Source organism: Dermacentor albipictus, chromosome 1 (genome assembly GCF_038994185.2).
Source record: "Dermacentor albipictus isolate Rhodes 1998 colony chromosome 1, USDA_Dalb.pri_finalv2, whole genome shotgun sequence".
NCBI classification, from domain to species: Eukaryota; Metazoa; Arthropoda; class Arachnida; order Ixodida; family Ixodidae; genus Dermacentor; species Dermacentor albipictus.
The window spans coordinates 492,625,837-492,650,352 of NC_091821.1; the positions used below are offsets into that span (position 1 = coordinate 492,625,837).

The 24,516-nt window shown below is 46.5% G+C and overlaps 1 protein-coding gene across 7 annotated transcripts in view; it reads right to left on the reverse strand.

Moving 5' to 3' along the window:
* LOC135912982 (microtubule-associated serine/threonine-protein kinase 3-like) overlaps window positions 1-24,516 on the reverse strand; it is a 134,910-nt gene that overhangs the window by 70,087 nt on the left and 40,307 nt on the right. For 5 of the 7 annotated variants that reach the window (XM_065445635.1, XM_065445618.1, XM_065445608.1 and 2 more), the window contains exons 3-5: window positions 21,341-21,396; window positions 9,322-9,525; window positions 6,732-6,893 (exon numbers count right to left, since the gene is read on the reverse strand). In XM_065445635.1, the coding sequence (XP_065301707.1) occupies window positions 6,732-6,893; window positions 9,322-9,525; window positions 21,341-21,396 (422 nt within the window). The remainder of the gene's footprint in view (window positions 1-6,731; window positions 6,894-9,321; window positions 9,526-21,340; window positions 21,397-24,516) is intronic. The other 2 variants (XM_065445598.1, XM_065445625.1) reach the window with 2 other exon arrangements.

Below are 24,516 nucleotides of genomic sequence, written 5' to 3' on the forward strand. Positions count from 1 at the left end.
AGCTTTTTCTCAGATTTCATGGTCCGAAATATTTTGTGGCCCGCTGTACATAAGTGCTGGTGAGCAGAAGACGCTGGCGCTGGTGCGGGCCCGAAATCTAAATCGCTGAAGGTTGATTCAAGATTGATCAGCCTGCTTAGGTCCTCAACTGCTCAGATAAGGTGCGGGAGACGGTCGGTCGTCCCGTGTGTGTTGGTCATCGCACTAACACGGACATGGCTAAGCCTTGTGTGCCCCAATAGCTGGTGCTCATGTGTCATCACCAACGCTCGTTGTGTAGGGGATCCTGGCCCAAATAATCTATGATGAAGACTGACCACGTCATAGCCTCCTTGGGAACTCCCAAGAGAAGAAATTGTTGGATGTATGGATGTTATGAGCGTCCCTTTTGGAACGGGGCGGTGGGTTGCGCCACCAAGCTCTTGCTATTACACTGCCTAATGTCCTACCTAGGTTAAACAATACAAAAACACTATGAACTCCCACAACCAAATTTTCTGATCCCCTATTGCAAACTGTGCTTTTGTACGTCTCCGTTTTTGTCGTTTCCCTACTTTTTTTCCAACAATCCTCCGATCGCCTCTAACAAATCCCTATTGCGGACATGTTTACTTATCCACTGCTCTCGCTGAACCCAAGGGCTTCAATGAGGCCAGTGGTGCCTAAATCGACCGCTGGGTAGACGTCTTCACATTCTAATAAAACATGTTCCATAGTTTCCCTAGCTTTACCGCAGCAAGAACATGCTTCTTCTTCCTTCTTATATCTCGCTTTATAGGTGCGTGTTCTACGGCATCCCCATTTCGCTTCGAAAAGTAATCAGCTTCTCTTTGAGTTATCATAAATTGTTGCTTGCCTGATTTCGTTTTTTTCTCTTAATTAGTTACTCATGGCAGGTTTCCTTTCCATTGCCGCCACCCATGAGATTATTTCAGCCTCTATGACTTTCCGCTTGACGCTCTTTGTTGCTGTGTTGTCCACCCTACAGGCCGCATACTTCCTGGTAAGCTTCCTAGTTCTCTTCTTCCGCTGAATCAATGTTTTCCTGCACAGATACCTCAACACTCTCCCAGCCCATTTACTTTCTTCCATATTCCACAGCCGTTCTTCATACTCAATTTTACTGCCAGCTTCCCTCACTTCAAAACTAGTCCAGCCCATATCACCCTACACAGCTTCATTTGCAGTCTTCCCGTGCGCGCCCAATGCGAGGCGACCCACCGATCTTTGGTTCCCATCGAGCCCTGATTGGACCCCTGATTTAAAGCAAACAACTGCATTTCCAAAAGTATGTCCTGGAACCATTACATCTTTCCACATACCTCGGAGGACCTCGTACCTATTGTATCCCTATAGCACTCTGTGCTTCATTATGGCTTCATTCCTCTTCCCCTTCACTGTTATTGTTCCTGTGTTTCCATATATCTATTGCCTTCGTTTATCAATATACCAAGTTATTTATATTCTGTTACCCGAGGTGTTTCCTGGCCCTGTATACTCACTGTCTGTTCACTGTTTTCATTGAATACCATAACACCTGATTTTATAAAACTAAATTTCAAACCTAAATTGTTGCCTTTCTGTGTCCACAGATATTAGCCAGACGTTGCAAATCACTTTGCTTGTCAGCTAGCAACACAATGTCGTCCGCATAAAATATACCTGGAAGCTGCTGCTCTACTTATGTACCCGCCTGTTCGTATGAGACATTAAACCCGATATTAATTCCTTCTAGCGCCCTCTCCATCCTCACCATGTACATCATAAACAGCAGTGGGGATAAAGAGCACCTCTGCCTCAGTCATTTGTTGATATGAACTTTCTCCTCGCTCCTCATCCCTTCACATTCAACGCAAACGGTATTTTCTAGGTAAATCTCTCTCAAAAGCTGTAGACAATGGTCACCTAAGCCTTCCCCTTCCAGAATATCCCACAAAATGTTGCGGTCTACGTTGTCATAGGCTCCTGTAATGTCTAAAAAGGCCACATATAACGGTCTGCGTTCTACTTTTGATATTTCAATACACTGAGTAAGAACAAATGAGTTATCATCTAAGCGCCTACCTATTCTGAGGCCATTCTGAAGTCCTCCCAAAATGCCATATTTCTCTGCCCATGCTTGAAGCTTTAATTTGATTGCCTGCATTACTAGCCTGTATATTACTGATGTAGTGGTCAACGGTTTATATGAGTGAATTCTATCTTTCTCCCCCTTACCTTTATAGATTCAATTCATTCCACTTTGTCGCCAACTGTCTGGTATTCATCTATCTTTTAAAGTTTTTCCCGCTGCTTTCATCAGAGCTTCCTTACTTTTTCGTCCTAGTTCATTAATCAACCTAACGGGAATCTCGTCTAGCCCTGTGGCTGTACGCTTAGGAATTTTCTGTTCGGCTTTATTCCAGTTGAAATTTGTCAGCAGCAGCTCCTTTTCCACCTAGGTCTCTTTCATGCTCTTTTTTTTTTCTTCAACTACAACTTCGTCATTGCCTTGGAAAGATTCGGCTGTTCTTTTCAGATGTAATATATTGCCGCTTCCTCTTCCAGTCTGTTTTCATCTTCGTCTAGGATATGCTGTTCTATTGTTGTTGACTTCCTGCGTAATAATTTTATGTGGTTCCAAAATATTCTAAGTGCGGCCTTCTTTTTCTCACGTATTTCTAACAACGAACATTCACTTTGACATCTTAGTTTTGCATGCACCAGTATTTGAACCATAGACTTTTTATCCCGGCACATTTCCCATTTACTGGTCACTACATCCTGCGGCAACTGCGCCTTTTTTGCCGATCTGTGGTGCGGGATGCTTTCTGTCGTTCGGCGATCGCTTCTCGTATCTCCCTGTTCCATAGGCTTTTCGGTTTCTTTTTTTCCTTTCCAACGAACACGTTGTCTCTCTTTCCGTATTTCTATCGTTATTACACTTAGAAGCTCACTATATTCCCATTCTTTATTTCGCCATTTGCCAAGTTCTTCCTCGACTGTAGTGACTATATTTGTTATTTGTTCAGTGCTCAAATTTGGACTGGTCATTTTGCACTCCTTGCTCTCTTTCCCAACTACATATCCCATTTTCAACATGATGAGTTTATGGTCACTCCCTATGCTGCTATACCATTCCTCATCAATGACCATTTCTCTCAACTTATCATGAATTCCTTCTGTCATCAGACAGTAATCAATGTTTGATTGCCGGCTTCCCACTTCCCATGTGATCTGCCCTTCACACTTAGGCGCTGCATTCACGATAATGAGGCTTTGTTGCTCACAAAGGTCTAGCATTGACTTCCTGTTGTTGTCGGTATAGCCCTCTAAATCCTTATGTGGGTATTCATGTCACCTATAGGATAATTTCGGCATCATTCTCGAAACCCTTAATATCATCACTTATACATTCCACTAACTCCTCATTCTTCTTTGTGCAATTATTTCCAGTCCACAAATAAGTAACGCCCAGACAAGTTTTTTTTCCCACTCATTGTACCAGATAACCAAAGATGCTCTTGACATCTTGAATTTACTTTACTCTTTTCCATTTGGCTCCCTGGTGGCTGGGCATTCCGACTCCCCCTTCCTTTCTTTCCGACTTAGTTCTGTTGCACCCTTTCCAAACATATTTCTCAATCACTGGCTGCTCTTCTGGGTCTCTAACGTGCGTTTCTATAACCGCATACACCCCTATTTGTTCTCTATTTAACTGCTCCTCAATCTCTGCCCACTCATTCTTTCTTCTGCCGCCCTGCATGTTTATGTAGCATATTGCACGGCGAGCTCTCTTTCTTGCTTTCCTCCTTTTTCTGTTATCGACGGCAATGCTCTTCTGAGGTTCGCCTAGGGGACCTTCTTCATTAATACCTACTCTGGCCTCCTGAGCGCCCATGGGCCCCCTAACAAAGCAACAGCGCGATCACCAAGTCGCCAGCCCACTTCTCGTGCCAGCTTGTAATTAAAGTGGATGCCATCTCGTTTAAAACCACCAAACTTTCTCACTTCCCTGTTTACTTCGACAACCTCGAAGCCTTTCTCTCGGGTCATTTTCCATATCGCCTCATTAGCAGCCACTACGGCTCTTTCACGTGACTGTCACGTACAGGCACCTCCTGCACCGTGCACACCACGATCTGCCCCTGAGGGGATAGCTCGCGCAAGTCGTCTACCCCCTTCGCCTAGCGCTGGGATAGTCCTGTCCCTTTCCTGTTTAAGACGTCATTTAGCCCACCTGCTACTATTACAAGGTTGTGCACGTGGGCATTTTTCGCGAGCTTTTCTTTTGCTCGCTCCACGACATAACACAGTGTCCGCCCTGGAAATGTCCCTACCACCACTCTTTTATCGCCTTTCCACCTCTCCACAATTGCTTCTGAGCACCTAGCTAGGTTTGAGTCGCCGGCGATAATCACCCTTCCCCTCTCTCCTACCTCTCCCTACTTGCCTTTGTCCTTTTCCGCGTGATTCGGACTCAACAAGGGGCATTGTCACCTGTGCTCCTGCTTTTTCCGCGTGGCGGACTCCAGGTAGGTGCCGCTCTTTCCAGCTAACCATTCACCACTTTGCACGGATTCCACATACTTTGCTAGCGCTCCCTCTGCACTGCATTCCATTGTCACGCACATTCTCGTTCACAATGGCGGCCCTGTCCAGCTTTTCCTCGACTGCTTCAAGTCTTTTTTCAACTACCTTCCGTCCACCACGCTCCCTATTTAGCTCATTTTTGAGCTCTTCGACCTGTTTTACAAGGTCTTCCTGGAAAGCCTCCATTTTTTGCAGCCTAGCATCGACATCACAGTGTGTGCCGGTTGACTCGATTCCCTCTCTATTCTCATCCGTACCCTCATCTGCTCTGAGGGACCCCCCGCGCACTGACTGTTTTCCCTGCTTTCTTGCCATGTATTGCACGGCTTTTTCTGATGCAAATACTATAATACCATAATACTATAATAATGCAGATCACGTGCCTTTCAGCAAAAACCGATACGCACAGGATCCTAATCTTCAAAATGTCGCAAAGCAACTCTCACCACTGTTTCAAAAGCAATCAATGCCGCGAAGACCCCAAGGTATGACACGCCCTCGCACGTGCTCAACCACGCGGCCACGCTCTCACTTTCCTACCAAAACATGCATAGTAAAACCACTAATAGCTATTAGTCTTGCCACTTCCAAGCTACTATTTAAAGGCTACAAACACTCAAAGTCACACCCGGCTGCACGTGTTGAAGCACGTGGCGCGAAAAGACGCTCTAACCATCCTGTAAAACCAAATGTACACGAAACATACCCGCGCTCACGAAATACGTACGAGAGACAAAAAACAGAAAAAGAAACAAACCACCCAATTACTATTTAAAGGCAAAAAAAATCAGCAAATCAAAAACAGAGTCAGGCTCAAAGCTTGCACAAAAACATGATTTCGTCACCGCCACGGAGCTCCGAAAACTACGCCCGTTCGCCACAAAACCTCAAGCCAAATATCAAGGCCCCCACAGGCGCCACCTGCACGCTCCTCTAATGCTTACATCAATGTTTTTTTTTTAAATAAAGACGTTACAAATGAAATCAAAACCGACCGTCGTGGCGGATAAGGGAGCAATCGTCGTTTCCTCGACCGGGAGCCGGATCGCGCATTCTAGAAGGTTCCTTCACTCAACACGCCGCCTCGACCGACTCAAGACAATAGATATAAGTGCCACCTCAAGAGAGAAGTGCGCTTCAGTGACACTCCGCGGCAATTCCTGAGAAGGATAGTGTCTTCTTCAGTCGTGGTGTGGCCCTGTGCTCATCTTGGTAAATTGGGGGGAAAGGCAGTGAGTTGATCGTTTGAGAATGTGGTGATAAGGTGATGCCCATAATTTCGAAAGCTGAAAGCCTACTGTCCTTTACATTGGCGTCATACTCAGAGTATACAGGCTGCCATGCACTGTATACCTTTATATTGATTCTGTGCACAGACTGCGACATATTCACAGGCTTTTCACAACCCACTTTGACGAGTACAGTGAACATGCAATGAGGACTTCTGAGTGAAAGATTGCCGAGTGCCTACGACACGAGCTCCACACTCGATCAACCAGCAAATAAACTCCTGATCAGGCATATTACTCTGTTGACTTCCCTGCTCTTGAACTCTTTCAATTCCTCCCGTAAGTATTCTCTTCACTTTGATAACAAACAGCGCTAAGGAAACAGGCGGCAATAGGGACAATAGATAGACAGAAAAGATCTATCTATCGTCTTCTGTCTCTTCTTTGTTTTATCTCGTTCGCCTTGATATACCAACTCGCCTAACTCGCCTTTCAACAAGTGATTGAATTTACGACAATTTTTGTGACCAAACGATAGCGCATTTTTAGACGAATAATGCTTGAAAAAGCAAAGGATTGCCATATTTACTTGCTGAACTTGAGAGTGTAAGTCGGCCGAGAGTCGTGTAGGTGAAACTAAATCAGCGATTATATTTGAAACTTTTCGGGTATGATTTCAGTTCTACGCATGAAATGTAATCGATCTACGAGAAATCCTTTTAAGCTCCACTTTCCGCGCCCTTTACAACCAACGTAACCATTGCCGCTGAGCCATGTTCAAGTCTTACTCAGAACAGAATTATCACTGCGAGGGCCTTACACGCTTACGTTGATCGGGCTTTTGTGTTGATTACTGCCGCGTAGGCTGCACGAACAATGGTAGTGCTCCATCGGCATGCCTTCAACGCCCTAAAGGCCGGCATCGATTACCCGTTCAATCTTGGTGATGATGGCGTCCCCGATGGCCATCCAGTCGGTGACGGACACCTCGGCGATCTTCTCCAGGGAAGAAGCCACCTCCCCGGTGATGATGATTAGTTTGCGCACGGTCACGCCAAGGGCCTTCGCAACCTCGGGGTCCTTCTTGATGCACTTGCGAAAAAAAGACGCACATCATGGTCTATTCAATACCGCACAAGGCGGACGGTATGCAGTTCCATTTTCTTGGAATCTTTGGAAGTGCCTGCCTTACACTGTCGTACTGATTCTTAATTAAGGTGTTTTCTGTTCTGTACATTTACAACAGTAAGCATCTCGCAATGTATGATATGCTCTTTCCCTATATATGTAGTCGTGACTACTGCCGAAGAAGAGTACGTCTCCAAAACAAATTATTCCGCCAGATTTCCTCGAGGAAGCTCGAGAAGAAATTTTATTTTGGCGTTCGCCCACAGTCGCTCAGTCACACATATCATTGGAACAAGTCAGAAATGCGTGTGCGCCCGGTAATATGTCTCTACGTGTCACCTCACCGTTATCTGTACCAAATTACCATGATAGACTTGTATATCAGCATTCGTAGTTAAGACCCGGCTCGAATGCTTCGTGTCCTTAGATATTACGTGGTTCTACGACGTAAGCAACCGTAGCCGAAACCGAGCCGATTAATATGTAGAAGTTTCTTATATTTTTCGTCAGGTTATTTTACACTTTATGTAGGAGTGCTTGAATAGTGAGATTTCCGAATAAAATCGAAGCGAATACGAATATTCTACGCTGTAAAATAATTTGCTCGATTAAAGTCAATAAGGGTGTAAATTGGTCTATAACTTACACCCTTACAACCAAATATGCAGTAAGGGTGTGAGTTATTTATCGATTCACGCCCTTATTCACTTTCAAAAGAGCGCTGAAAGACTTTTCCAGCTAATCATAGAATGGCCTCACTAGTAAAGACATCGTCTCACGAATGCCATGCCACAAAACTTTTTCAAGTCGGAATGGCGGACTAGTCGGTTGGACAGAATAAAATTGCGCATATTGAATCGATTAATAAATATTTTTTCCTAAGGGTAATGAAATATATAATATTTTCATGGAGTTCTCTTGCTAAACAATAGGATTATTAAAGTTACATGATTTATATACAGGCATTATTAAATGCATCTGATATTGTTTGAAAATAAACGACCGGTCATTTGAGGAGCGTGCAAACGGAAAGCAACTGCTTTGAGTTATCTGGTCCAAAAGGACAATGACAGAAATAAATGGGGGGGGGGGGGTCGCACGACGGCGCCAGATGCACGCAGAGTACCGAGTTCATTCAAGGATAAAAGTTCGATACGACAGCACACATTGTCATGAAGAAATAAAATTATGGTGCAGTTGCTAAAGTAATGTTATCTTGCCTAAAGCAAGACAAATTCGCATATAGGCGTGCCTAAAAGTCAGGCATTCATAGTAAATTACAAAAATTGAGCAGGAGTTAGCTGTCACATGCGTTGACTCACCAAGTGGTGCCTATGACGAATGTTGGCCTCCCTTACATGTTTAAAAAAACACAAATATTCGGCAATTTCGTAAAGTGAAAACTAGAATCCAATACGAACCGAACAGCAAGGACAATTCAATTAGTGTTGAAAATTTCGGGTATTCACATACTCCAACTTTAGGGCACCTTCGCACGGACGACCGATGTAACTAAATACCATTCCCTTAGCATAAACGGCAGCATCATTATTTCTCAATCTTTACCGTTGCTTCAATAACACAACGCTACCCTGTCACGAAAACTAGCAAAAGTGGAACTCAACGTCCTCTGAAGGCAAGGAAACTCCGTTACCATTTTCTTTACTCTTTAACTATATTTTATTCAGTAGCCATTTCTTTCTTTCAAGATCCTTAGTACAAGTAATTAGAGCGAAAGAGAGCGTTGCTTGCAGGCTTCGCACATCTGAAGATGCAGGTGGCTGAGGGTTAGACGGGGCAATGATATTAGAACAGCAGTCATATTGTGTGGTGGAGAGGTAACACTAGTGTGATTAATTTCTCATGGAGGCCTCTGACTTGCAGTGGACATGCGATAGGAGAATAATAATAGAGAACCTGTGCATTTATATCGAATACAAGTGATCAAGAGCCCCCTTCTAATGTGTATATTAGTTCACTCGTGCATTTATTAGTACCCACAAGTCTTTGCAAGTGACGTGAAGCAGGAGTGGTCGACACAAGCAACGGTGTGGATTCTACGCAAGAAGTGGGGTTAAGGAAGTCTCACGACGCGAGTTTTTCCGGACAGTTTATTCATCGGCGACGCTTTCTAAAGAATGTCTACTCTCACACACCAACGACAGATTGTGGAAAAACGTTTTGTTCAGACAGCGTGTTATTTGTACATTCTTGTGCTTTTAGTATAGGCGTATTGTGCTTTGGTCGCGAGCACAAGCGGTGTGTTGGGGCAGCTGATCGTGGAAACGTTTCACTCCCCTCGTGCGGGGTTAATTACCCGCACTATAGCGCGAGATCTCACATTCCATATTTGGGTGAACAGCAGCACACTTATGAACAAACCCGGGCTCACTAGGCTGTGGAGACCGACTAGATTCTCGACCATGTCGCGGAGGTCCTGGTACGTGATGACTTGCTTGTTCAGCTTGAGCATGCACTCCTGCGCGTGGAGCACCACTTCTTCCTGGCAGAAGTGAGACAGCGGGTCGCGCATCAGCGACACCTTGCTCTCGCGCTTGATGAAGAACTCCAGCAGAACCGTGGCAGTCTTCGGAACCTGCGAGAAAGACGGCAGGGGTCGTCCTTGAGGAGCTTACAGGCGGCGAAGTGTATCGGCACAAAATCAAACGCGAATAATTTCGAACCAACTTCATTACGCTCTTCCATTCCTAGCTTGACCTGCACTTGTGACAGTGGCTTAACTCAGACGAAGCGTACATTTGGCACAGCTTCATCCTTGTAAACCGGCAACACTGCAGCGTGATGTTGCATAGCACTTGTGATTACGCATATATGCCTGCTAATGAGTTATTTCCTGTTCACGTTTCAGTTTCTGCTCATGGTATATGGCAGAGTACAAGTAGGCGCGCATCAAATGCTGGATTCCCAAGTGCGACTCTGTGCCCCGAACCATGCATACTCTCGTCTGTCCTAGTACTGTAGTTGATGACGGGGCCACGACAGGCGCGCACGTGTGATACGACGTATTGTTTTTAGCCGCAGTCGGAGACGCTATGTTGTCATAGATTTCTTACAGACAAACATTGTTCGTGTTTCCTCATCGCCATTAGTGAGCTCAACTTCATGGAGAGTGAGATAATGGACTTGCGTTGCACTCGAACGGTCAAAGGACGATGCCTTGCTGGGAGAGCAACGCGGGTCCACGTAAAATATTGTTTGAAAAATGTTGCCTAGCCTTGGACTATGCTATGTAGGAGCACTGCTTTTCTGTAACAACGCAGTTTTACACTTTTCGGTAATTTTATCATGACACAAAAGCGTTAAGAAGTTCATTTATTGCTGTGAAATGTGACATCTTTCGCGAGTAGGGTAAGAATCGTGCATAAGATGTTGCGGAAACGTGGCACTAATAATTTTTCGGACTACGTAATATTAAAGATACCTTCTGAAAACACCAAACAATGTGACGTGAGACATGAAGCCATCATGTCTGCGATGAGATTGCCTGTCGCTGCTGCATTGTATTTCGGGGCTGCGGCCGAGTCAAGCTGTTTATGACAGCTTTTTCTGCAGCTCCCCCTGTCTGTATTTTTTTAGGCAGAAATAAAATTATTATTATTATAATGTCTAAGAAAATGGCACTTTTTTTCAGGAGTACTGGTGTGCGAATATGTAAAAATTTCGAATAACCAATCGAACGGTGTCTTACCCAATTTGGCCTTCGAAACGAATGGTCACTATTCATCAATACGACCATTAGTCGAATAGTTTAGGAATATTTGAAAATATCTACATTTACCCAGTTAACCATAAAATTTGGCCAAGAGTGCGGCAAATTTCATCTCTGTGGGCATAGTATAGGCATGAAACATGGAGAGCTTACGTAGTGAAGCCGGCTACGTCGCCGCTCGAGGAGCCATAGTTTGGGGGCTGTACAATGATCATGCGCAATTCCTGAAGAGTCCTGTTCATGCGCAGAAACTGCTCATTTGTTCTTGATGTAATTCTAAAGCTAACGTTAAGAATTCTAGGATGTGAACGTCGTTTCATAGATTGTGAAAATGGCCCGTCCAATATAAAATATTATATTTAATTCATTGCGCTTCTGCCACTATTCGATTCATATTAGATTATATATTTTAGTATTCGTACCTAAATAGCATTTACTGACACCGTTTACTCAGTGAGAAGGCCGCTCACCATAGTTCACTAAAGCAGACATTGTGAAACGTGAAAAAAATATATATCCGAGCGGTTCCAAGAGTCGGTGCACATCGATCCTGCACATCTTCCCGGAAAATACATTTGGCTGATATAAACAAAGGCCTCGCATTTCTGTCCCCAAGCTCTCACTACTTCGCCACGTAGCGTGTTGTTGAATTGCATGCCTTCTTTTTTTTTTTTTACTTTGACATTTATGACTCGCTGTGTTCGGCTCTCGTATCAAGACCATGCGCTAGCATAACGCTTGCAGGTCGGACCTCTTGCACTGTCCTTCGAGCTGGAGCATATATTGCCACATCCTATATGGTCGCCTCGGGTATGTGCCAGGTATTTGAGAACGACGCTGAAGTAGCGCGCGAGTGGAAAAAAAGACGACAACGATGTCGCGTTGACTGCTCTGATAAAGTACTTTCATACGTCCTCTACGCCGGCTTTCCCGTCTCCTGCTAGGCTGCGACACTGGTGGAGGTGCGGGGTAGGATTGCCTCATGCTCGGCACCCCTTCGCGGAGCCATACGTCGAAAGCGGAATCACCTTCATTCGTCGAAACTCCTGTTCAACGGTACAGTCGCCGCCTGCCAGGCCTGACGCCTGAGTTCAACCCTTTGCAGGACCCTGCTGGAACGCGTCTACCTGCTCCTGCCATGGCTACTGCAACTCCATCGCAGGTGACGCTGCAGAATCCTAAGATACCAGAAAGTTTCCATGGCGACGCTTTTGAAGATGTCCAAGATTGGCTAAACCAATTTGAGCGTGTCGTCAGTTATAATGACTGGGGCTCCCAGCAAAAGCTGGCTAATTTCTACTTTGCGCTTCAAGACAGTGCGCGAACGTGGTTTCTGAACCGGGAGAGAAGTTGGACCACATGGGATGCCTCCCGCACCCAGCTGCTAGACACGTTCACTAGTACCGACAGAAGAGACAACGAGCAGCTACCTACTCGTCATTCCCGCATCTCTTCGCGGCGAAGTCCTACATGCCTGTCACAACGAGCCGACCACTGGTCACTTGGGATACACCCGCACATTGGCAACAATTAGGCTAAAATACTATCGGCCAAGACTTGCGTCGATCGTGAAACGTTACACACAGACATGTCTGGATTGCCAGCGCCGCAAAGCCCTACCCGGCAAGCCAGCTGGACTGCTGCATCCTGTTCAGATACCGCAAGCGCCGTTCGAACAAATTGGCATGGACCTGTTAGGCCCGTTTCCACCGTCTACTGCCGGAAATAGATGGATAATCGTCGTCCCGGATTATCTTACTCGATACGCCGAAACAGGTGCTATCCATCATACCTTGCTGGTGAAGCAGCGCACTGACACGGACACAGTGACGACAAACAGGAAAAGATGACACTCGCTGCTTGTCTTCACTGTATCCGTGTCAGTGCGCTGCTTCACCAACAAGGTATGATGATCACTCACCAACTAGCCCAACTTTCCACTTTACAGGTGCTATCCAACGTGGCGCAGCAGCCGAAGCAGCGCGATTTTTCGTCGAAGCCGTCGTCCTAAGGCATGGCGCTCCCGCAGTGGTCATAACAGACAGAGGATTTGCGTTCACGGCTGCGCTTCTCGATACCGTGTTGCGACTAAGTGGTACCACTCACCGAAAGACTACGGCTTATCATCCCCAAACCAATGGGCTGACAGAACGTATCAATAAGACTCTGGCAGACATGATGAGTATGTACCTCGACGTCGACCACAAGAACTGGGACGAGATTTTACCATATGTTACATTTGCGTATAACACGGCTCGCCAAGAGACAACACGCATGACGCCTTTCAACCTCGTTTACGGACGCGAAATGACAACAATGTTGGACGCAATGCTGCCACACGAATGCGGTGACGACGAGACTGGTGCCGAGGAGTTTACGCAACGCGCAGAGGAAGCCAGGCAGCTTGCGTGTTTGCGAATCCAAGAACAACAGGAATACGATGCCCGACACTACAATCTTCGGCACAGACCAGTCACATACCACGTCGGTGGCCAGGTGTGGGTCTGGACTCCGATTCGTCGGCGGGGGCTGTCTGAGAAGCTCCTGCGAAGATACTTCGGCCCGTACACAGTTCTGCGCCGCATCAGCGATGTGAATTATGAAGTTGTCCCCGACAGCCATAACTGCTCCAAACGCCGGCGGCATCTGCCCGAGGTTGTGCACGGGCTTCGTATAAAGCCATACTTTTCCTCATGACCTCAACTTTGCACCGTCTGTGCACAGCGTTCGGTGGTTGGTGCATCGGGACGATGCAGCAGCAGCAGCAGCAAACGACTTTATTGGGGTCCTGAGGAGCTAAGCGGGGGCCTGCAGGTCCCTACCCAGCCGTTGGCTAATCTCATGTCAGAACAGAGAGGCCATGCCTCTGCGCTCGTTCACGGGCCCTCTGGACAGCCAGGAGCTGGACGTCCTGTCTCGGGTCTGTGATGGCCTTCATCCAGTCTTCTTCTGTATTAAAATCCTGTAACACAGGGCTCTGCCAGAGCATGTGATTTAATGAGCTAAATTCAGTGCCGCAATCTGGGCAGAGTGGATCGATGTCCGAGTGGAGCTTGTTCAAAAAGCCCCTAGAGGGGTAGGACCCCGTCTGGAGCATGCGAAGCGTGCTAGCTTGTGGCCTGTTGAGCATATGATGGGGGAAAGGAAAACACTGCCTATTCCCTCTGTAATGAGAGGTGATTTCATGAAAAGTAACCAGTGGATCACTGTGGACGAGCTCTCCCGAACTCACCCGAGACGCCATCCCGCCGCGGCATACGAAACCTCGCGCACGGTCGTGGGCTATCTCATTGGGGTTCAGGTGACCCGGTAATACGTCTGGTCCCATGTGAGCTGGGAACCAGACTATGTCGGGAACAATGTCGGAGGGGTGTTTGCCGTTTAGAATCCTGGCTGCTTCTTTGGCTATCAATCCCGATGCGAACGCTCTAACGGCTGCTCGGGAGTCTGTTTACACCGCAGTGCGTTTTGAGTCCAGTAATCCGAGAGCTATAGCAGCCTGTTCCACCACATCGACCGAGGAGGTTTTCAGCGAGGCGGCCGAGAGGAGTTCTCCCCTGTCATTGACTATGGCTACGGAGAACTTGTTGGCACTGGCGTGTCGCACCGCGTCAACAAAGGTGCCTTTTTTTTTCTTCAAGGGGGAGGGGGGGGGGGGGGGGGGGCAAATGCCACATCCTATATGGTCGCCGCGGGTATGTGCCAGGCGATGAGAACGACGCTGAAGGAGCGCGCGAGTGGAAAAACAGAGACGACAACGACGTCGCGTTGACTGCTCTGATGAAGTGCTTTTATACGTCCTCTACGCCAGCATTCCCGTCTGCTACTAGGCTGCGACAATATATGAACACTGAAATTTTAAATCTACAGACGCAGAAGAAAGGTACGCGAGAACCAAGAATTGTGAAAATATACCCAGTAGGATCGAGGACAGATATCGCACAAAGCATGCATGTCGCCGAAGCCGCATGTGTATTATCTGCGATGATCGGCAGGTTTGCGCCTCACTCTGCAGACACCAGGGGCGTAGCCAGGGGGGGGGGGGGCTTATGGGGCTTAAGCCCCCCCCGAAATTTTTTCGTGCTGTCCACACACCGCCGACAAAAGCAACCCCCGGCGCCGGAAATCATTCTGGATTTTGTCTAGAATGTCTTTTTGACGCTCGAAAAGACATTTAACCGCGAAGATAGCAAACTCGGGCTGGAAATAAGGCCAAGCAGCCCCATTCGACCACGAAGTTTCAAGGGCATTTTGTTGGTGAGCGGGCTCGCCGCGGCATCGCGCTGAGGCCGCGGAATCTGTGGAGCGCATGAATGTCAATTCCGAAAATTTATGGGTATAAATCTCATAAACTCTTGATGTGAAAGGTGCGTTGACATTTCCAAAGTTGTGCTTTAGATATTCAATTGCGGCACTTTGTGGGTTTAATGTTGTTGTAAACATTTGACGCCAAAGTTCCATTGACTTTTCTAAAGTCTGACATCGGAACATACAACGAGGCAAATCAAATCAACACACTAGCAGACAAGTCGACAAAGCACACAGCGAGGTTCAATGAGACCATGCGTTGTGGTGGTTCATTTGTGCCGCCATGTCACTTAAAAAAAAAAATATCAACGTTTTTTTTTAACCTATGCCAAAACGTCCATGTCAAGACACGAAAGCCAGCCAAGCTAACTACGTTCTTATTTATTTTTCTACTTAGGCTTTTATTCGCGAGGACACATTGAGCCTTTTCTTTTTTTTTTCACACTATCATTCCCGCGGGCTGCCAGAGGCAGCCAGAGCGCATACGTTTTTCTCGCGTGGCCCCGACCACCGCGCGGCGCACTTCGGTGCGCGTTCGGTTTTCTCTGGCCTAGTGGATTTTCGCCTGGCACTGTTTTGGACACTTTCTGGCTAGCAGACAAAAAAAAAAACAGTGGTCACTTGCCGCCATCACTGTGGGGACTCGTCGGATTGCACCGCGTTCGCTTGAGCAGAACCTCTCCGGCAAGTCTTGTCTCGCCGGCGTAGGATACCGAGCAGTATGCGTGTATGGCTGGTTCTCAGTGGACCAAGCGACTCATGTTTTCTTCGATATTCCTTCCGTAGCCTCATTAGGAGTCCAAAATAGGCATTCGATTGTGGCCAACATACTTTCCTATGCCTTTTTTTCATTTCGGTGCCCCCGCCCCACAGAAGGAAAAAAAAAATACATTGTTGCGGCGCAGCGAATGTCGCATGGTGAAAGTTCGATTTTGTTACTTCTTCTTTTGTGGAAAGTAATGAGCCACGGGACGCTTCAGTTGCCGGATACTCTTATTATATTATTGCGATAGCAATTATATGGATACTCCAGGCGCATTCCTGCCGTCGCCGTCGCCCTCAGGTTTTGTATAAAGTCCAAGGGTGATAACATCGTGACCGCGCGCCGCAGGCTGTATGTGCGAGTGAAAGCGCAGGGGAGGGGGGAGGGGGGAGGGTGAATGGGTTAGCCGACGATGGTGGCTCAGTCGTGTGTGCGCTAAGGAGAAATGCGGGGAGCAAGCGCGCCGCCTTTCGTCGCGCGCGATACATCAGGGGGAGTGGATGGAATTGGGGCGGAATCTAAGATTCTGTGAATCTGTGATTCCGCAACATGTTTATCTGCTTTGTTTCACGCATTACATACAGCGACTTTTTCTTAGATGCGTGGATTTATTGGGGACTTATACGTATGTTTAAATATCTTGTTGCCAGGTTTCGTGTATACGTGCAGTGAACTTTGTTTCCAGTGACACTTTTTGCCCTTCATCAAGCTGTATCTTCGCATTTGTATATCCCATTGTATCTTCGCATTTCTAATGTACTAGTGCGTTTCAAATGAAAGTAAGCCTACCCACCCCCTGCAATAATGGCTTGGTTCATTATCTGCGAGGCATGCGTGTAGCAGAGCGGCATCTCTAATTTACAAATGTGGTACGCATGTGTGAGGATAAATGTTCTTTAATGCTCTCATACACTGGGTTGAACATGGTTGCGTGACGTAATTGACGTTCCAGAAGTTGAGCAACGTGGTGTCCTGAGGTTTTTGACAGCTGAAAATGTTCCCCAAAAAGAAGTTAATCGCCGTATGGTTGCCGTGTACGTTGAATATTGCATGTCATTGGCCACTGTGAAGCGTGGGAGCAAACGGTTCAAAGAAGGATGGGAAAGTTGCAAAGACATTCCAAGACCGGGCCAAAGCCATCGTGCAATCGCACCCCACACAGTTTCAAAGGTTGATGAGCTGATGAGACAAGAATGGAGGATAAGCATCGATGAACTGGCAGAACGTCTGAAAAGCAGTCACGGCTCGGTTCACGCCATAATTCATGAGCACCTCGGTTATCGGCTCTTGTTTGCGCAATGGATGCCCAAGATTTTGATCTACCGCGATAAGACGGAGAAGTTTGGCGCTGCTTTGACTAATCTGATCCGGTATCACAATGAGGATGACGACTTCTTGTTTGCTATTGTTATCGGGGGCGACCATGGTGCTACTACTACTAGCCTGAAACACGACGGCAAAGCTTACAGTGGAAATATTGGAATTTACCACGGCCGAAGAACGCGAAGGCCGTCATTTTCGCCGGAAAGGTGCCGACTTTTTTTCGATGGTCAGGGGCCATTACTGATAGAATTTTCTCAATCTTGGGAGACTATCAATCGTTTCCGATATTGTGAAACGCCGGAACCACTGCGTCTCGCAATCAAGAACAAACTACGTGGAAAATTGACGAATTGGGTCATCTTGTTCCACGACAATGCCCCTCCCCACGTCGTTGATGTGGTTAATACAAAACTGGCAAAGTTCAAGTAGGAAACGCTGAAACATCCGCCATACAGCTCAGACCTGTCCCCTTGCGACTTCCATATTTTGGGGCAACCGAAAAACAGCTCAACGGAGCCAGATTCGTGCCGGACGATGACGTGAAAGAGTCAGTTACAGACTTTTTTCAAGCAGCTACCTAAGGAGTTTCATGAGGCGGGGATCACGCGACTCGTTAGTCAATGGGTCAAATGTGTAAGTTCTCATGATGACTACTTCTAAATAAAGTAACCCGTTTGTCATATATTCGCATTGGCTCACGTTCATTTGACTCGCCCTCGTATAGCTTGCAGAACTCCTGCTTTTTATACGTGCTCTCTGTTGCGACTATAATTTCGGTGCAATTACTCCCGATTCACGACCGGTGACAGCTGCTCCTGCGTAATACATCGGAACAAATGACAGCGTCATGGTTTTCCACTGGCCATTGCATATATACAAGAATGTAAACACGGTTCTTGAATGACAAAGTTTCATTAACATATCTGTCCTCAACTTGTTCATTTCATGGCCTTTTCATTTTTCATATCAGCGGCATGCACTGCTTTCCTGGTTTCGAACTGATATAGTTCTAAAGTTCGTGTGATTGTTTCTTTACTTATTAAATAGACAAAAAAACATGGAAGCATTCATATCAGTTACTTTGGGCACAATTTTTGGCACATACGAAAATATTTTTTTCATGAAAAAATACATGTTTTACTTGTTTGAACAGTGCGTAGCGTTCAAGAATTCGTTTGCAGCATCTTTGGAAATAGTAATGGAGTTTTTATTCATGTACGTTATCCCTCGACAAATTGTTTAAGAGGAAGCTTTAGCACGGGCCCAATCCGACGCGGCCTATTCATATACATGTAAAACGCAGAAACGCTTTTCTGAGATAATCCTGTTAATCACTTTTAATGAAATTTGTTCCATTTGAGAGAGAATGAAATTATACTTTCTGTTGGTAACGAAATTTCGATTTACGGCCTGATTTTGCATAAAATATTTCGAAAATTTGGAAATTTCGGAAAAACAGAAGCACGACGATTACAAAATAATAGCTATTCACCAAGAACAGATATCTCGGTTCTGTAAACGGCAACAATTAGAAAAGTCAAAACGAACAAATTTGGTGTGTCAATTTGTATCTTGCGTGAATTGGTTACGTTGTGTACAAGGGTTCTGCAAAAGCCGTATTTCCATAATACTAATTTTTTTTAGATTCATGTCTAACATATCTATTTTGCTTCAAAGTGTTGTTTTCACTGGCTTTACTTAACGACAAATAACAAAAACATAGACGTTTCGCCACCTATGCGGGTGGCATCGTCAGTACACAATGGCAACAAATGAGAAATACATCCTATTTATCTATGAAACTGCCGTAAACATCCGGCAGGGGGCCACGGTTAGAGTTACATGAAGATTGATTACGACGGATGAACCATGATTCTACGAACTTTCTTGGGCCCCATCGGTGTTCCCGTGCTAGTGTGGTTACATTGTTAAAATCGAACATGTGTCCCTTTGATAAACAATGATCAACCAATTCTGTCTTGGCACGTGTAGCATGGGTGGCTTGCGTAGCATCTCTTAGATGTTCATAAACGGAGTTACCCTGAGCACTTTGTCAATGATACGCAGCGCCGCATGCAAAAACCTCGTGAGAGCAAGGCCGAAAGGCCAGCTTCCTTTGTGTGCATTCCGTATGTCCGCGGTGTATCAGAAGCAGTGCGCAGGGCTTTACGGCCTTTAGGTGTTCGAACTGTGTTTAAACCCTCGTACACGTTTGGAAACGTGTTGCCGAAGCCAAAGGACCGCACACCTCCGGACGAACAAAGTGGTGTCGTCTACAAAGTCAACTGCTCGGACTGTGATGCCAGCTACATTGGCGAGACAGGGCGGCGACGTCGCACCCGTATCAAGGAACATCTAAGAGATGCTACGCAAGCCACCCATGCTACACGTGCCAAAACAGAATTGGTTGATCATTGTTTATCAAAGGGACACATGTTCGATTTTATCAATGTAACCACACTAGCACGGGAACACCGATGGGGCCCAAGAAAGTTCGTAGAATCATGGTTCATCCGTCGTAATCAATCTTCATGTAACTCTAACCGTGGCCCCCTGCCGGATGTTTACGGCAGTTTCATAGATAAATAGGATGTATTTCTCATTTGTTGCCATTGTGTACTGACGATGCCACCCGCATAGGTGGCGAAACGTCTATGTTTTTGTTATTTGTCGTTAAGTAAAGCCAGTGAAAACAACACTTTGAAGCATGAGTACCCCTGGCTTTTGGAACATTTTCTCACATATCTATTTTGTCCGCTGTAGATGTACTATTAGATGAAACTTTCGCGAAGATGACAGATTCGCGACTTTGTCCAATTTTTTATAAAAAATTTACCGCCTAAACGAAAAATTCGAAACCAACAGTGACTAGAATTTAAGTTTTTTCTTTTAAATGCAACAAACATCGTAAAATTCGGTGCAGTTGTTGCGGGGCAAAACGATTTCCCATTCTACATGTATTTGAATAGCAGCACCGAAGCTAAAGCTTCCTCTTACGGAGGAGACCGAGCTGCAACATGAGCCCCCCCCCCCCCCCCCCCCGACCGAAATTTCTGGCTACGCCACTGGCAGACACGTAATGCTGGCTGCTGCAAATGAAAAGAAAGCATAGCGCACTCAACCAAGCCGGGGCTAAACCTTCTAAATCTTCCCAATCATGTTTGTCTTCCGTCTTCATTGCGCATGCTCGCGCCCATCCCCGATATCCATTCGCACACTCCGAGCGAAAACACGGTGCCTAAGAGGAAGCAACGACGCCCACGTATTTTATTTCGACAAACGGCACTATATATTGACGGAGCATCAATTCTGTAAGAGACATGCAGCGTGTTTTGCAATATTGACGCGGCAGTTTGAAAGATAAAGCAAATTATCGGGGCACATATGCGAGGTCCGACGCGCACTTCGCGGATGCATGCGCCGCTCTGGGAAAATCCGCTCAGATTTAGAGCAGTATGAGTACGTGTTATCACACTCTCGTTCGTTACCTATGCGTGCAAAAAAGCAATGTGCGTGGCACTAAAGCGAAGTTTACCGTTCGTTCTTCGCTGTGCGATGAAAGCGATTGTTGAATTTTAGTGGCCTCAGCAGGAATCGCACGTAGCCGATCGCCGAGCTCCAGAACGTACGGCCGCCTCTCAACTACGCCGTCGGAAAGCTGGCCAACGTCACACATGTTGCAAGAGCAGTGTGTGCGCACTGAACATCCCATTCGACGTCATGGAGATAGAAGTGCGGTGTAAGACGCCTATAGTAGGAGTGGCCCGCGCGGATTAATTTTGGCCCTCTGTACCTTTCGTTGCCCGCAAGTAAACGTCAATGCACACATGTGCTTTTCTAATCTGGATCATGGGAATACGAGGGGTGCGGCAGAGAATCAGGCCTGTGGAGCCGTGATTGTGTCAAGTGGAAGAACAGAGTAACCGCTTAGCCATCACGGTGACCATGAAATAAAAGCAAGAGAAAAGTGAAAACGGCAGCCAGTTGACGCTTCGGCATTTCTCCCACGACCTCGTTACGTTGCACCAAGTCTCGTTTCTGTATATTGCTAATGTAGCGCAAGTGACCACCGCATTCTTACAATGCGCAGAAAGGTTTATTAGTGTCTGCTAAAGTTCCGCCCATTGAGAAACTTTGCTGCACGTTTGCCCGATGGTGGCCGTCGGGAGGCAGCTTTTCAATGGAATAAATAACGTGTGCAGTTCAGTTCACAAGCATGCGCTAGAGAGCAAGCGATTCTGATGGTTTCCTCTTTTTTTCTTCAGCACATTTCTCCAAGTGACTCACCCTCGGGAAAAGTGTCACCAACATCCTTGCAGATTGCTTTTTTTTCTCCACGGCAGCTGAAAAAAAAGGGTGTTTCGCTGTAACATTCGTAATTTGCGAGAGTATTTCAGTCAAAATTTTATTCAAAGTGCTTCAGAAATTATTAGCAGAACATACGAGCGGGACATAAACCTAGAATATGCATAATATTTGAGTTTCATCTTCTTTGCATTGCCTGCTGAGGGAAAAGAAATAAATTTGAAATCGGAAAAGCCGTGCACTAGATTGCCGCAGTTGATCGTTTTTCTGTTCGGGTGAGCACGAGCACTCACGCTGTGAATTAAAGACCGTCGATAAAGACTCACACGCCATTCCTATAACCAATGATATATTCGAAATGAAGCATACGAAAAAACAAGTACGCATATCCCACGCACTGTGGGAATAGGTGCAAGCGAAGCTTTTTGTGCTGTTTGCTTCGATTGACGCTAACTAGCGCTGATGTTTGAGGCGAATGTTCAATTTCTTCAACACTTTGTCCAACACAAGAGTGGTGAGTTGATGTTAAACATTACCTTGCGTGTACAATTGCAGTCTGTCTGCCTAGTACACAGAGCACACAGCGAGACATGTTTGCTTCAGACGTTGTTGTGCGCCATTGTTCATAACCTCCGAAAAGGTTAGCATTGTCATTGCCTCACACGGCACATCGCGCTGTAGCAGAGGTGTTAAACATTAATGTAATTATGGGGCTGTACATGCCAGAAGCACAATCGAATCATCTGGCACACCGTAGTGGTGGACTCCCGATTAATTTTGGCCCCCGGTGTACTTTAAGGAGTCCCTAAACCTAAGCACACGATCGTTGTTTATTTCGCCGCCGCCGAAGTGCGGCTGCCGCGGTCGTGATTGGACCCGCGACCTCGTGGGACGCTATAGCCGCAATTAAACAACCGTGCTGGGCACAGAAGTGTTGATTCGACATGGGGCTGCTTCCGAGTGTCACCTAGACGCTACGGTGCATTCATACGGCATTGCGTCTCCACTCCCTGCGTCAGGTGCACGTTTGACGAAGTTACTCGGTGTTTATTTTTCAGAAGCAGTAGAAACGTGCGGTACCGTACCTTTAACGTAAATTTATCCATTTTTTTCCGCAACCGCTGTCGTGTCTAGTAGTAGCGTTTCCTGGCCTTCTTACGTCACTTCTTCCCCATTCCGCCCTCCCCCTACGTATGCGAGTTGCGAGCGAATACCGGCCAGTCTTCGCTCGTTTTATGACTGCGTCCGTCCAGCCCATTCTCCGCCTCCTCTCTACCATTCTTTCTACCTCCCCTCTGGGCTGTTGCACGTTAGTACAAAGGTAAGCGCTTTAGTTTCTGCAAAGCTTTTGTGCGTCGTAACGTATAACTACAACAGTCAAATGGGTACTGTGGCGGCGCCCAGGGAGCTCCAGATGGCGTTGTAGCAATGCGGTGGAAAGGTTTAAATCACCTTATCGTGTTGTCTTGCCCGTATGCCTGCTCCTGCCATGTATATGCACACTCTAAACCACCTCCGCACGCGGCGTACAAACAGCAACGACGATGGCGACGGCGACAACAACGATGACGACTACGGCAGCATTGAGCTGAGGGGGTATTCTGTAAGAGACTAGTAGACTGTTCATTTCCGCCGCTGCTGGTTGGCTAGGGCCGCTCGTCTCCTCCTCTCTCGTACAGCTGCATCCAATCAGCAGCGGCCGAAATGAACGGTCTACTAAGTATACTCTTACAAAATACCCTCCGCCCCCCCCCCCCGCCCCCAGATCTCTTAATGCGTAGAGGATACACCACTAACAGATGCTCTATTAGGGCAACAGAACGAGTACAAAAAGCAGTCTCGCATACCGCAGAGGCTTAGGAGATGTGATGAAAGTTAGGAAGTTTGCTGGCATAAGCTGGACTCAGCTTAAACGAAACAAGAATAATGGGAGAAGGCTGGTATAGGCTTGCGCTCAGCAGTGGACATATAGACGCTCATTATGAGAAAAGTTGTGATTTCAAGACGTTGCTTGCAAAGGCTAATAACATCAAGAGGTGCATGAAAACAAAACAGAAAGGAAAAAAACGAAGTATAGACGAGCTATACTTTTAGTGTTAGTACAGTGTATGCGAATGTACGTACTTTTCTCAAAAGCAGTTAACACATGTCACAGGCCGACAAGCGGCAATGCAACGCGATATTGAGTTGTATACTATTAAGCTAAAGCTAGAGCGCAAGGGTGAAAGTGGAGGAGGAAATGGACTTGTCTGTGAAGGAGCTCGGTGTCGGTGTTGCAAACCTTTTCATTAATTCAGCTCTAAAGAACACCCTCCGTCCTAACAGTTCTTGCCGGAGGCGCTGGGTAACCAAAGGGCTCCTCCGACGGATGACGAAGAACCGACTGCCGAGGCGCTTCACCGAAGCCGTCAAATAACCGGTCTTTTCCGACGGAGACAACCCGGCACCTTTGCCCAGCGTCTTGTGGCAGCACTACATAGAATCACGAACCTTCGCCGGCGAAGCCGGAGAACACGTTGACGATTATCTAAGCTTCTACCAACGAGTGATCCAGTTAAACCTCTGAAACGCTATGGCCTGGGTGAACAACGTTGAGTTTTTTCGCAAAGGGCCGTGTCTTTTTCCAGTATGAAAATCTCGAAAAGGGTTTGAGAACGTGGGAGAAATTCGTGGATAAAGAACTCAAGAGGTTTTGGGGATTCGGCGGCTAAAGAGAAGCGTATACAGAGACTAAAGAGACGGCTAAAGAGAACCGCTACACAGCGAGCTGAAGTTCCTGGGGAAGCTTGCACGACATTCACCTAAAAAGTTGTCAAGTCGTGGAGCGCACTTGTGTCAGACGGGCACGCATGAGCTCCTTTAGGATAAGGGAGCGCAGACTTCCTAAGGGAGTTAAGCCTCAATGTAGGTGCGGTCGAGCCACACGGCCAATAACTTATTAAACGGCGCGTTCAGCGGTGTGTGGTTTTGGTATACAAGTACCAAAATTCAACTTCTGAATACGCGCGTAGATATTGCAATTAACAATCCTTCCATAAAATATATATTATTTAGTATATTTGACGCGAAAAACGGACCACTCGTTATCAATAGAAGTGCGCTCGCCAAGCATAGCAGTGCGAACAGCGATGCTAGCCACCCTGTTCTTATCCGTACGT